Source organism: Myotis nattereri (genome assembly GCF_964212035.1).
Source record: "Myotis nattereri genome assembly, chromosome: 15".
Classification (NCBI taxonomy): domain Eukaryota; kingdom Metazoa; phylum Chordata; class Mammalia; order Chiroptera; family Vespertilionidae; genus Myotis; species Myotis nattereri.
The window spans coordinates 54,821,963-54,836,436 of NC_138090.1; the positions used below are offsets into that span (position 1 = coordinate 54,821,963).

At 54.3% G+C, this 14,474-nt stretch overlaps 1 protein-coding gene across 2 annotated transcripts; it reads right to left on the reverse strand.

Moving 5' to 3' along the window:
* Nucleotides 1–1,154: 1,154 nt before the first annotated feature.
* Nucleotides 1,155–7,233, reverse strand: LOC308530475 (leukocyte immunoglobulin-like receptor subfamily A member 5). 2 transcript variants are annotated; one of them, XM_081107147.1, is made up of 12 exons: nt 6,811–7,233; nt 6,658–6,693; nt 6,186–6,470; nt 5,737–6,039; nt 5,351–5,401; nt 5,170–5,220; nt 4,990–5,040; nt 4,100–4,216; nt 2,441–2,483; nt 2,303–2,361; nt 2,038–2,090; nt 1,155–1,791 (listed from the first exon to the last, which is right to left on the reverse strand). In XM_081107147.1, exons 1-12 carry the CDS (start codon nt 6,842–6,844, stop codon nt 1,645–1,647), a joined length of 1,230 nt encoding a protein of 409 aa, XP_080963273.1. In that variant the 5' UTR covers nt 6,845–7,233; the 3' UTR covers nt 1,155–1,644. The 2 variants fall into 2 exon arrangements, with proteins under 2 accessions (XP_080963273.1, XP_080963274.1); XM_081107148.1 differs by lacking the exon at nt 4,990–5,040 and having other exon boundaries at nt 6,811–6,910.
* Nucleotides 7,234–14,474: the final 7,241 nt, after the last annotated feature.

Below are 14,474 nucleotides of genomic sequence, written 5' to 3' on the forward strand. Positions count from 1 at the left end.
GAACCCACACACTACCAGTTGGCCCAAGGTAGCCTAGCTCCGGGCCCAGACCCTGTAACACTATTGTTCTTCAAGAAAAGGAAAGAATGACCCCAAAGGCAATTCAGAGGTGATCAGGGCTGCCCCACTGACTTCAAAGTTAGAATCACTTCCTTGGTTTTAACAGGACAGAGGGTCCCCACAGGGAGATGAAGGTACCGCGTCACTCAGCTGAGCCATGGAGGTGACGCTGCCACCCCATGTTCTGGAGGGCAGAACATCTAATCTAATCACTATGCTGAAACTCATACAAAATAATACTGAATGTAAACTGTAACTGAAAAATAGAATTAAAAAAAAATTGAACCCAAAAGAGACAAAAATGATCTAACGAAGAGTTGCCTTGCTGGATGTTGAACATGCTTGGAACCCATCACTCTTGTCATTCCGATGTTTCTCTTTCAGAATAGGAATATCTCTCCTACATCTGCTGCTGTGGTGCATTTTGGAACTTGTCTCAGTCACAAGTTCATGACTGCAGAAGGATTCTTCCTTAAAAGGAGTCCTATCCTGAGTCTCACTCATGCCTGACGTAGACAATAGGTAGATGAGACTTTGAATTTTCAACTGGTTAAGTGATGCTGGAAAGAGTGGAGATCTGGATCACTATAGAGCTGGAATGAATGCATTTTGCGTGGAAGAAGGACGCAAAATTGGGGAGCGGGGGCGCTCAGAATGTTGTGGACTGAATGTTGATGTCCTCCCCCCTCAAAATTCATGGTAAAGCCCTTAAAACCCCCTGTGGCTGTATGTGGAGATAAGGCCTATGAGGAAGTAATTAGGGTTCAATGAGATCATAAGGGTGGGACCCTGATCAGATATGTTAGTGTCCTTAACAGTAGAAACACACCGGGTCTCGCTCTCTCTCCCTCTCCCCTTCACACACACGCCAAGGAAAGACCATGTAAGCAGAAGCAAGAAGGCAGCCATTCCTACCCAAGGAGAGAGGCAGTAGAGGACACCAACCCTCCTGGCACCTTGATCTCAGACTTGCAACCTCCAAAACAGCGGGAGAATGGATTTCCGTTGTTTTCTGCTCTGCCCAAACTGTGGTCCTTTGTTATGGCAGCCCGGGAAGACAAACACACTGGATTTTTCTCTTTTTTTATTCTTTTCCATATAAATATATGTTCTTATAATTTTTATATCCTTTCATCCACTGCGGTGGGATGCATTTGTTATTCTTTGACTTCTTTAAATGCTCACCTAGGTGGCTGGGTGTCAGGCTTTCTTCTCTTTCTAGTAACTCCATTTAGGTACTTAATTTTCCCAGTTGATGTGTAACAACTGCATTTCCATTCAAGTAAGAATATGAGTCACATTATCTTTTAAGTAAAAAAAAAAAGGTTTTATCTTCATTTTTGATTTTCTTCTCTCGATCACTGGTTATGTAGAAGTGTATTGCTCTGTTTCTAAAAACATAGAGCTCATCTTTATCTTCTTCTGCAGAATTAGGTGACGTCTAAGGTCTCATGACATCCTGCTTGCTTACATAACGTCCTCAGGCTCAGGTCAGTAGTTGAGTGTCCAGGGGGGCAGCTCCTATGCCTTCTGGGGTCCCTGCATTTCCCCTCTCTGGAGTGGGAGGTCTGAGTCCCTCCTTGGCTAGTGGATGGCCAGAGAAGCATACACGCTGGGCTCAACTTGGGGCTGGTCTGACGGGGGAGGAGGGGATGCAGTTGTCTGTCGTTTGAGGGCTAAGTGATTCAGCTGGGCATAGGTCACATCCTGGGCATCCTCAGATGAAGTGTCCTGGAGGGGGCAGAGCAAGAGGCAGGTGGGTGATTGGGGTGGCGAGAAGTCAGGGCACTGGGAGCAGAAAGGACCCACGTGACTGTCCATCTACTTGTCCTCTCCCACTTAGCTGTCTTCTACATCCAGAAATCCCTCTGACAGGACAGAAGGCAGGGTGGCCACCCCCTGCCTGAGCCTGGAGTGATTCCCCTGGAGGTATTAACAAGCCTTTGCTGGGTGTCCTGGACAGGGCAGGGATCTTACCTGGCTGTTCATCTTTCTGTCCTCCTCAGGTTGGGATTCTCTTATGGGAGCATCTAAAGAATGAGAAGATCCTATCTCATGCAAGATTCCTGAAATCCCCCAATCCCACACTCTCCTTGAAATTTAGGTGGGAAGACCAAGGTTCCTTGAGGGGCGAGGAGGTGCCTGGGATCACACATATTTGGGACTTTCATGCTTCCTCACCCCTAAGCCCAGAAGCCTTCCCAAGAACTCCTCCTGCCCCAATGCCCCACCAGGACCTCACCTCCTCCACGATTACCGGTACACTGGTTCTGCTCCTGGACATCAGCCATGGAGCTGGAGCTGAGCAAGGAGGGCAGGAGCGTTAGACAGTGTGGAAGGAGATACAGGTAGGGGTGGGAGGGGTTGGGGAAGAAATTACCTTTTCTGCAGTGCTCTGGTCTTCACTTCAAGGTTCGAAGCACCTGTACAAAGTTGGAAATTAGCTTCCAAACTAGCCCAGAACCCGGCCCCCGGGGCTCCACTATACCACAGAGGCTGTGATCGCCACCTTGGTTCATTTGGAATTCAACATAAACAAAGTTAAAAGGTAGTGCCTCCAACTTGCATGGTTGTTTTAAATGAAATTGTATGAACCCGAAAAAACATGTTTACAGTCTAAGTCTGTTCTTATGACATCTCTGCTCTCTCGTAGAGGATCAGTGTGCTTATTTCTAGTGGGCTGTCACTATGTCTAGGTCTGAGTTAGTACACACAGTGCAAACACGTATACCTCTAACTATTTCTATGTCAAATACACACACACACACACACACACACACACACGCACGCACACACACACACACTGAGTGGCCAGATTATTATGATCACCTGACGTTTGTAGGCAGGGGAGAGCAGTTAGGGGCAACCAGGCTGGCAGGGGAGGGCAGTTGGGGGCAATCAGGCTGGCAGAGGAGCAGTTAAGCATCGATTAGGCTGGCAGGGGAGTGCTTAGGGGGTGATCAGGCAGGCAGGCAGGTGAGCGGTTGGGAGCCAGCAGTCCCGGATTGTGAGAGGGATGTCCGACTGCTGGCTTAAGCCCAATCCTCGGGCCTAAACCGGCAGCCAGACATCCCCCGAGGGGTCCCAGATTGGAGAGGGTGCAGGCTGGGCTGAAGGACACTCTCCCCCCCACCCCCCTGCGCCACCCAGTGCACAAATTTTGTAGGCAAATTAGTGGTGGTCATAAAAATCTGGCCACTCAGTATATATATAATTTGTCATTAGGTCACACTGTCACAGAATGAAAAGCATATAATCTTTATGCAATATTGTACTAACCAGAATTAACTGTGCTAACCAATAAACAAACAAGTCTGTTGGAACAAAAACAGGAACAACCTCTTTTTTCCCCTAACAACCTCTATTTTAGCTTCTATTTTAGTACATTGCATCAGTTCCAGTTCCTGTTCAGAAAGGAGCAGAGCGACTGATACGGGCAGAGTCAGCATGCTGCTACCAAGATCTTCGTCGGAACCAGCAAGAATGCTGCCTACATGTCCCCACTTCCCTTCCCTCTTCTTTAGAAAGTCACCGACTTGACCAGAGATGTTAAGATGGTATTTTTGGACAAAAGTCCGCCAACTTCTCAGATCATCTGCACATGAATAAAACGTCTATCCTTTCCACCAGCACCTGTCTCACCTGCCTCAGCTTCCGTCACAGCAGGCAGCCAAACTTGTATTCAGTAACAATACTGACATCTTCAATTCCAATGGAACGCCTCCAATTTTTTCTAGCCAACTGTCTTTGCACATTTTTAAATTCTTCACGGGCATTTCACCCCCTACCTTTACATATTTTCTCAAAGCAATGAAGCTCCCAACCACTTCAACGCCACCCCCATTCCTCACCACCATGCCCACTCCCCACTGCTCTCGACTGCAGGCTGACAAGGGCACCTTCTCATGGCTCCCATCACCACACGGTTCCTCAGGTTCCGGGTGCACCCCTGCTACCTCTATGCAGGACCCCACCTGTCACAACTGTACTTACAGGGGAATCCTCTCAGGGAGGCAAGGTCTCCCCATCCTCTACTCACCTGACCTGCTGCGTTTGTTCCGATGCTTGAGGAGGAAGAAGAGGAGGAGGAGGAGGAAGAGAAGCAGGATGAAGGCCACAGAGACTCCGATCAGAATTTCATGGAAGTTTTGAAGACCTTGGACACAATGATATCATGAATGAGCCAATGGTGCCACCTAATTGAGCACCTACTGTGCGTTAGGCACGTTTTGGGGGTCTGTGAATGAATCACCTCTCACCCTCATAACAATCAAGCAACATGTGAATGCCAATCCCCCTTCCATTCATTTCACAAACCAGGAAACCAAGGCCCAGAGAGGTAAATCGGATTGACTGCCTACTGCATGTGCCCCGACCAGGGCCCTGGCCAGGTAGGAGCCTGCAACTGAGGTAGAATTGAACTCAAGACCCTTCCGTGCACAGGCCGAGACTCTATCCATTGAGTCAAACCAGCTAGGGGTGAGCATGTCTTTTTAAAAAGAAAGAAAAAGAAAAGGTCCTAAAATTAGATAGCGGTGATTATTAAATCGTACAACTCTGAATGCAATAAAAACCACTGAATTTTACATTAAAATAATAATAATAGTAATAATTAAAAATAATAAAATCACCATCCCAAGGAGCACTGAAACCCCCGCCCCCGACAGTGATGCCCACCTGTTTGAGCATCATAAGCCAAGGATGGGGAGGTGAGAGCTGGCCCTGCCTTCTCCCCATTGAAACCCAGCCGCTGCTCCCCTAAGCTGGGCCCCACATTTCCCTCTGCTTTGACTGCCCCACCAGCCTCAGTCCCCAGAACCCGAGCTCATCCCTGAATATGTGAGGGGCTGCTAGATCCTTTGAAAGGCTCTCGGAGCTTCCCTGGGTTGGTCTGTGCTCCCCCAGAGCAAAGAGGCCCCAGAAACTCACCAGTCATGGAGGTGAGCTTTGGGGGTAGGGAGCTGGGGTCCCCAGAGGATCCTGGGAAAAAGACCAGAGAAGGGTGATGGGTAGAGCCTATGTGAGGGGGTGCTAGATCCTCTGAGAGGCTCTCTGAGCTGCCTGGGTTGGTCTGTGCTCCCCCAGAGCAAAGAGGCTTCAGTGACTCACCAGTCGTGGAGGTGAGCTCTGGGTGTAGGGAGCTGGGGTCCACAGAGGATCCTGGAAAAAAGACAAGAGAAGGGTGAGGGGTAGAGCGTATGTAAGGGGGTGCTAGATCCTCTGAGAGGCTCTCTGAGCTGCCCTGGGTTGGTCTGTGCTCCCCCAGAGCAAAGAGGCCCCAGTGACTCACCAGCCGTGGAGGTGAGCTTTGGGGGTAGGGTTCTGGGGTCCACAGAGGATCCTGGAAAAAAGACAGGAGAAGGGTGAGGGGTAGAGCGCCCCCCACCCCCGGCCAGAGACACTGTCTTTGTTCACATTTGTCTTCTGATCTTCCCTGTGGCCCTGGCAAGGTGCTCCCTCCCAGCCCTGGGGTCCCCTGGAGAATCTGGAGATGGGCATGAGGAAGGGGCAGGGGCAGAAGGGCCTGTTGTGCTCCATCCATCCCTTTGAGGGGTGGATTCCCCTGTGGATGACCCTCCCTTGAAGCCCTCACTCCTGTCCTACATTGGGGACCTCCTGGGAAGGACCCTTAGCCAAACATAGGGACATGGGGGGGACAGGACTGGGGCTGCTCACCTGAGACCTGGAGCTCCAGGGGGTCACTGGGGTGTGAGCACAGCTGGGGCTTGTTCCTGTAACAGGCATAGCATCTGAATATCCACCTGTGGCCGGGGGTCACAGGGCCCACAGGGAACAGGGCCTGAAACTGCCCACTGGGCAGTGGCTCTGAGTCCAGGGTCCAGGAGAGCCTGTGATCTCCTTCCTTAGTCAGAAGGAACCTGCCAAATCCCTGCCCTGAGCCACACTGGAGGGTCACGTTCCCTCCTGAGGTCACGACAGGGCTGGGCAGGGCTGAGAGGCTGGGTCCGCTGTAGGGTCCTAGGAGAGGAGGAGGCAGCATGTTAAGTAGGGTTCACACCTCCCTCATGTCCCCCAGGACTGGGCTGTGAGAGGGAGACACCCTGAGAGCAGACCCCCTTCCTGAGGGCAGAGCCTGAGGCTGGGACTCCTAAGTGTCCTCTCACCTATCACCACCAGCTCCAGGGGGTCACTGCGCACTGACCAGCCAGCAGGGCTGTGGTAGAGACAGTGATATATCCCAGCATTATCGTCTGTCATGTGTGTGATGGAGAAATTGGCCTTGTCGCTGGGCTCCAGTAGCTCCTGTCTTTTCCATGGCCGTGGGCTTCCCTCTTTATCCAGACGGTACTCCTCAGCCCCTGGGTTCCCCTGACAGGAGATGGTCACCGAGCTCCCCCAGGCGATCACAGGGCCTGGCTCAGCCCAGAGGGTGGGCTTGGGGAGGGGCCCTGGAAGGAAATCAGGGGCTGAATCACAGGACATTCCCACCCCTGGTCCCCAGCTCTCAGCCCTGAGCATTTCAGATGTCCTTCATCCATCAGCCCAGAACTACTGTTCTCCACCCCCAACTTCCCAGGCTGTATCCCCTTGTCCCCAGGGAGGAGTGGGACCTGGAACACTTGGGGACAGACTCACCTGCCTGCACTGGGGTCCTGAGGCCCACACTCAGCCCTGGAAGAGAGTCCCTGTGAGAGATTTGCCCTGAACCCTGAGCAGCACCCTCCTCCCCATGAGCTCCTGAGTCCTGGGTCCTGACAGACCAGGGCTCCCCTCCCACTCCCATCTCACCGAGGCAGAGCAGGGCCGTGAGGGTGGGGGTCATGGCGTCTTCTCGATCCGGTCCCGAGTGTGCAGATGGAGCCCATGGCGCTGTAAGTACAGACGCACAGGGTGTGGCCACTGAGAGGCTGGCCCTGCCGGTCCCATGGTTGTCACGGCGGCCACGTCAGCAGCCACAAGGAAGCTGTGGTTTCCATGACGAATCAGGAAATAGACCCGGAGCCTCCTGAGATGCCCCTTGCTGGTGAGGTGATCCAGGGCACGTCCTTCCCTGTCAGAGCCTCCCCCATGGTGTCTCCTTCCTCCTCAGCTCGCCCATCAGCATCTCCCTGGGGTCCTCACCATGGACAGTGCCACCTGCCTCAGGAAGACGTGGGTCCCTGTGGCCTGCAGAGCTCAGATCATCAGGGACACGCTCACCCTCCAACTGTGCAGCTCAGGGCGATGTCACCTGACAATGAGCTCAGAGGGGAATAAGAAAGGAAATGTGATTTTCCCCCTGGGTGCATTTATCTTTTTTTGTGGGTGGGCATTGGACTAGCCTTTTTTTTTTTTTTGCAACAGCATCTACCCCGCCTTCCTGGGGAACAAGCCTCACTCATTGCTGCTCTTCATGCCTTGGACAGCATTCTCTTCCTCATTCTGGGGTCCTGCATGTAACATTTAGGGGACTTTTTTGGGAGGTTAGAGGTTTATTTTTTAAGAAAAAGATGACCTTTATGTAAATATTCGCCTCCCATCCCCTGCCTGTGTGCCCTGGACAATAGCATCTTATCTATAGGGTGTGTCCCCCAAATATATACACACACTTTGAATAATTATGAAGGCAGCGTTGATTAAAACACGTCCTCTCATTTTCAGGATTGAGCCATCCACTGTTGCAGTGTGAATGCTTTTGGGGGCAGACCCTGTATTTCTGTCCTTGTTGGGGTCAGCGGGGTTGCTGGTGGCCTGGTTCCTGGCTCGTGGGAGGAAACCAGTCCCTGTTCACGTTCAGTTCAGGTGACGACGTGAGGGGGCCGTGGTGTCAGGCCCTGCGGTGAAGACAAATGCTCGTAGCAGCCACGCCAGCGCTCTTGTCTGCTTCACAGACCAATAAATGCCTCTGATAATGTTTCTTGTTTTAAATACGTTTTTATTGATTTCAGAGAGGAAGGGAGAGGGAGAGAGAGAGAGAGAGAGGGAGAGAGAAACATGCATGATGAGAGAGAATCATGGATCGGCTGCCTCCTGCACGGCCCCAACTGGGGATCGAGCCCGCAACCCAAGCATGAGCCCTTGACTAGACTCGAACCCGGGGCCCTTCTGTCTGCAGGCCAACACTCTATCCACTGAGCCAAATTGGCCAAGTCTAAAATACATTTCATTTTCAAAAGGGAGCTATCAGCCAGTACAGTGTGCATGCATTTTGGGGGACACCCTGTATTTCAGAAATATTATCAGTGGCCCAGCAAGCATGGCTCAGTGGTTGAGCATCGACCTATGAACCAGGAGGCTATGATTCGATTCCGGTAATCATTAAAAATATATTTTTAGAAAGAAATGCATTTTAATAAACACTGCCTTCATCATGATTCTAAGTGTGTGTATATGTTTCTGGGGACACCTTCCAAGTAGAGATAGTCATTTTCAGAAAAAGAGAAATGAAAGTTCCCCAAACAGACAGGAGACCACAAGAACGGACAGCAAAGCCGAGCAGCAGCCGGTGTTGTTGACGGAGGTTCCCACTCACGCGGACACAGAGAGAGGCCCCAGGTTCTCACCGGGAGGGGGTGGGGTCGGGGCCTCGGGGAAGGTTGGAAGCTGTGGTGCCCCTCACTTGTGTTTGTGGGTGGGCGCTGGGCTAGCTCTGCTCACTGACACCCCCTCCATGGGCAGCCCTGAGTCACCTCCCCCGTGTGTGCGTGAGAAACAGACTGATCGCCGCTTTTGTGTGACACGAGTGTGGGTCCCACAGGTGAGCAGAGGCCAGCGCTTGCCATCCCCGCCTCGCCCAGCCCCGAGCAGGTGCTAGGTCTGACAGGTGGGTGCCAAGGAGCGGGGGAGGCCGCAATGATCCCCAGCCCCACGCACACGCTGTCAGCCTGATTCCCAGGTGAGTCCCGGAGAAGCCTGCGGAAGGTCGGGTGTGCGAGGGAACAGTCTGCCAACAAGAACGGATGCCCCGGGAGGTGAGCCAGTCAGAGTGGTCACGTGATCTCACTTCCATGTGGGATCTCATGGGCAAAATAGACAGACAGACAAAATAGGTCCAGAGACACGGAAGCAGGGGACAGACTGACAGATCTCAGGGGGAAGGGGTGGGCTAGGGGGAAGAGATTAACCCAAGAACTTACATGCACATATGCATAACCCGTGGACACAGACAACAGTGCACTGAAGGCCTGGGGGGTAGCAGGTGTGGGGTGGAGGGGGTCAGTGGGGAGAAAAGGGGGATATCTGTAATACTTTCAATAATAAAGGGAAATTTAAGAAAATTTTAATCCTCATCTGAGGATATTTTTTCCATTGATTTCTGGAGTGGAAGGGAGGGAGGAGGGGGAGAGAGAGATGGGAGGGAGGGAGGAGGGGGAGAGAGAGATGGGAGGGAGGGAGGGGGGGAGAGCATGCGTGAGAGAGAAACATCAATTTGAGAAAGACACATCGATTGGTTGCCTCCAGCACTTGGTTGCCTCCTGCATGAGCCCTGACCGACTGGGGTCAGGGATCAAACGAACAACCCAGGTTCATGCCCTGGATCAGGAATCGAACCCGAGGCCCTTTAGTCCACAGGCTGATGCTCTATCCACTGAGCCAGACCAGCGGGGGCATCATTGATGTGTCTATCTCTCTCTGAAATCAATATAAACATAAAAATATTTCTTTAAAAAGAAAGATAAAATAACATTATGTGTGTGTTTACTTATTTCCACATGTTCCTCTTTCACTGTGAAAACCAGAAACCGACAAAAACAGTCACCTCCGGTTCATGGGGGTCCAGGGTGAAGGGGACAGAAGGAACAGTCCAATCGGAACGTGCCATCCCAGGCCGTTTAACTTCTGAAACCTAAAGATAGTCTACAGAGTCCAAGACCCAGTTCCGTCAGAGACGATGGGAAAAGCACACTCTGACAAGAATGTGAACAAATGAAAATGCAGACAAACTCATATTCAATCACCACAGACACGGGGTAAAAAAAGAAAATAAAAGAAAGAAAGAAAAGAAGAGGCATCTACAGGAATTAGTTAGGAATTGGCTTTTCATATGAGAAATACAAGCACAACATAAATGACCCTGTGATGTAACACGGGTGGGAGCTCCCTGTGTGGACGGACACTGTGCATCCTCCCTGATACTAAATGGTTCCCATGGAACAAAACCCCGGTAGCCTTGGGTTCGCCTACCCCCAGGCTTTGCTTCTTAAGTACTGTTCCCACTAAAAGGACCCCAAGAACTAGGAGAGGAGGTGGTCTCCTGGTCCAGGGCAGGAAGGACACAGATAAGCGAGGAGAGGAGGTGGAGAGAGAAACATCGATTGGTTGCCTCCCACATGCGCCCCCAAATCGGGGATGGAACCTGCAAACCAGGAACGTGCCCTTGATGGACTGAGGGTATGAGGGTACGAGCGGAGGGGCCCTGATAGGGGGACCTATAACCTGATAGATAGAGCGCCTGGATTAATCTGGAAAATAATCACAGTATTTTAAATCTTAGAACACATATACTTAGGTGAAGAGGGGGTTCAGTTTTTCTTAAGTTTCCTTTCCAAGGCCTGTGCGAAGCGATGGGGGAGGTGACTCAGGGGTGAATCCAGCCCACCAGGAGTCAAAACATCGTATCAGCAACATCATCGCATCAACAACATCTCATCTGCATCATCGCAGCGCCTGAGGACTAAAGACAATAGCTGACATCTGCAGTCCCCCAGACCTGCACGTAGCTGCCTGTCGGTCCCAGCCCCCACCCCAGGCCCTTCCCCTAAATAATCCTGCCCCCTGCACCTGCTGGGAGGCAGGACTTGATGCTTACAAGTGCCCTGTCTTCTTGGCGGGCCGGCCTTCTCCATAAACGTCTATATGATGCAACCCCGCCTTCGTGATTGGACACAGCGGCAGGCAGCCCCAGCCCATGGTGCGCAGGCCGGCGCTCTGACCACTGAGCACATCCGGCCAGGGCCCCCTGGGCTCCCTACAGCGGTTCTCAACCTGTGGGTCGCCTAAGACCATCGGAAAACACATATATAATTACGTATTGTTTTTGTGATGAATCATTATGCTTTCATTATGTTCAATCTGTAACAATGAAATTGGGGGGTCACCACAACATGAGGAACTGTATGAAAGGGTCGCGGCATGAGGAAGGTTGAGAACCACCGATTAGAAGCACGATGGGGCTGGGGCGCAGCCAGCCAGTGGGGAGGTCTCAGCGAGCGCAGCGGGGAGCTGGAAGGACCTTCCCCCGTGGCCAAGCTGGGGAAGCTGCGCACCAGAGCTCACAGGAAGGGCGCCCCGAGCTCCGGGCTCTGAGCTCCGGGCAGGGTGCGGGAACCCCGCAGGCAGCCGGGTGCTGGAAGCGCCCCCCTCCCGGGGACTAACTTGGAGTCCGGCGCAGAGAGGACTCAGAGCGAAGGGAGACTTCCCTCGGTCTCCTGTCTGTGCCGGTGACCGGGGAGGGCAGTAGGGAGGGGACAGGGGAGGAGGCAGGGCAGGGGGCAGGGGAGGGGATGGGGAGAGAATAGGGGAGGGGCCATGGGGTGGGGACAGGGAGTCGCCCCGCCCACCTCTTCCTGCGGGAGGTGAGGTGAGCGAGGACTGGTCCTGGGTCCGCATCAGGCCCGCGGTGCCCAGCGCGGGTAGCGCCCAGCCACGCGGCTGCGTCCTGCAGACCCTGAGACCCACGCCCCGCCCGGCTGGCTCCGGCTCTGGCGGTCAGTCTGTCGGTTGGGGTTTGGAGGAACTGTCAGGGGGAGGGGGTGGAGGTCAGAGGCGATAAGGAACGCGCCGCCCCGGTTTGCAGAAGCTTGGGGGCGTCCTGGGACCTCCGTGTGTCCGGTGCCAGGCGCAGGAGACTCCCGGCTCCGCGGTGCCAGGCTGGCACCAGCGTGTGGCTCACAGCAACACGGTGCTGGACTCCGAAGTCCCAACTGGCCCTAGCCGGTGTGGTTCAGTGGATAGAGCGTCGGCCTGTGGCCTGAAGGGTCCCGGGGTGGATTCCAGTCAAGGGCACATGCCCGGATTGTGGGCTCGATCCCCAGTGGGGGGTGTGCAGGAGGCAGCCGATCCCTGATTCTCTCTCATCATTGGTGTTTCTATCTCTCTCTCCCTCTCCCTTCCTCCTGAAATCAATAAAAAAATATTTTTAAAAAGAAGAAGAAGTCCTAACCGGGCCTCACTGGGCTGACATCAGGCTGCGTCCCTTCTGAGCCTCCGGGGCAGAACCCGTTCTGTGTCTGTCTGTCCGGCGCCTGGGGACACCGCGCGCTCTGTGCCGCGCGCCCCTTCCTGCGTCTCCGGGCGCCACTGGGGGGGCCTCCCCGCTCCACGTCGGAGGGGCTGGCGCTGACCTGGGGGTTGGGAGACCTGCAGGTGGACCGGAGGCGCACGGAGAGAAACCCCGCCTTCATTTTCCTGAATGCGCACCCGAGTCGGTGGCGGGACCGCGGGGTCTCATCCTGTGTTTAACTTTGAGGAACAGCGGCTGCACCATTTGGCACCCCCGCCGAGGGGCCCAAGGGCTCCCCAACCCTCCACATCCTCTTAATCCTTTAAAAAAAATTTTTAAATTTATTTCAGAGAGAAGAAGGGAGCGGGGAGAGAGAGATAGAAACATCAATGATGACAGATAAACATTGACCGGCTGCTCCCCGCACACCCCCTACTGGGGATGGAGCCCTCAACCCGGGCCTGTGCCCTGACTGGGAATCGAACCCTGATCTCCTGGTTCATAGGTCGACGCTCAACCACGGCTGGGCTTCCTTTCCTTTTATTTTAAAATCTATTTTTTCCATGACAACTGCCATACAATATATTAAGTCAAGTGCGCAGCACAGGAATTAGACATGCATATGCCTTACGGAGTGATTCCCCCACTAGTTTCCTACCATTTCTATGCAAAAAGTTATTTTTTTAAACAGTGGCCGCCATGATGAGTGTGTGTTGGCACCACCCGAGGTTTGGGGTTGCGTGTCCTTCCCTGGACTTTGCGGTGCAGTCAGCTGGAGGCAGACCCAGGAGGCAGGGGAGTGGGGTGCGCCGGGCCCAGAGCAGGTGCGGGCCCACAGGTGACCTGTGTGGCTGAGACCAAGGGCCTGGAGCAGCACACGCATTCCTTCCCGGTTCCCAGAAAGCAGCTGGGAAGTGGGGCTCCAGGAGGCGAAATGGGGGTTGGGGGGAGGGGGAGGCAGGAGATCCCAGCGTGTGTGTGTGTTGGGGGGGGGGGGGCGGCTCAGACCTGGGAGAGAGCCCAGACACTGAGACCCCCAGAGAGAGGGGCGTGGACGCTGAGAAAAGGGCCTGAGCCCAGCACCTGCAGCCTCTGAAAAGGGGGGAGGGTTGGGGGGGGGGCAGGGGAAGGGGGCGCAAAGAGCTGCAGGGACCTGGGGCCTGTGTAGAACCTGCAGAGAAGGGAGACTCGGGAAGGAGGAGGCGGGCCGTGAGCCAGGTGAGGGTCAGACCTGGAGCCAACCCTGGAGACCTGAGAGAAGTCACAGTGGAGAGGCCTGGTCACCATGGAGAATCCCGCACTTTTAAGGGGGAAGAGGAAGTACAGACCTAAGGGCAGTCTCCTGGGAGGCGGGGAGAGAGAGGGGGACAGGGCAGGCACTGGTGTCCTGGGCTCCAGCATGAGCCTCGGGGCCATCGGGGCAGTCCCTGCAGGGGCCCTGGGGTCCCCTCTCTCTGGGGGTCTCCGTTGTGTTTATGCCTGTGGTCCCTGTGGGGACCTGCGCTGGCTGAGTCCAGCTTCCACCACAATCGCCACCAGGATCAGCAAGACCACGCCCGCCAGGCCCAATTGGATGCTGTTTTCCACCCTGTAATCCCGGGAGGCGGGGCCTGGAAGCAGAGGGCAGAGGTCACTGAGAGGTGGACAGGGTCAGGCCAGGCCAGGACCTATGAGGCCGGAGCCACTGCCCAGCAGAGCCCGAGGAAGGGGCGCCCCAGGCTGAGGTCCCTCCTCCTCAGCCCAGGCTCTGGGTGGGGGAGCAGAGAGCTCCAGGGGCTCCACTGTAGGGAGCAGGGGAAGGGCTGAGCCCAAGTTCCTCTCTGTTTGCCCAACTCACCTGGTCCTTCCGCTCCAATAGCGCCCTCACCTGGCCTCTTTCTCTGAACCTCCCAGTAGAGAGGACACCCTGACACACACACACACACACACACACACACACACACACACACACACACCCCAGAGAGGGCACAGGGAGACTGATAACACTGGGGTGGCACTCTCTCTCCTTTAACTTGTCTGCGGGGGGACTGGTCACCCCTCAGAACATCCCACCACCTCCTGCCACAGGGCAGCTGGTCCTGGCCCAGGGACACACAGGGTGGGAGCCCCCTGACCTGGCCACAAGGTCACAGGGCCTGGACTCTGAGCTCACCTCACCCGGCCACTGTGCCACCCACAGTCCCCCAGGGCAGGGAGGGTCACAGGGTCAGGATCAACTGGGTGGACACCCCAGGCCTGGTGGATGGGGGCC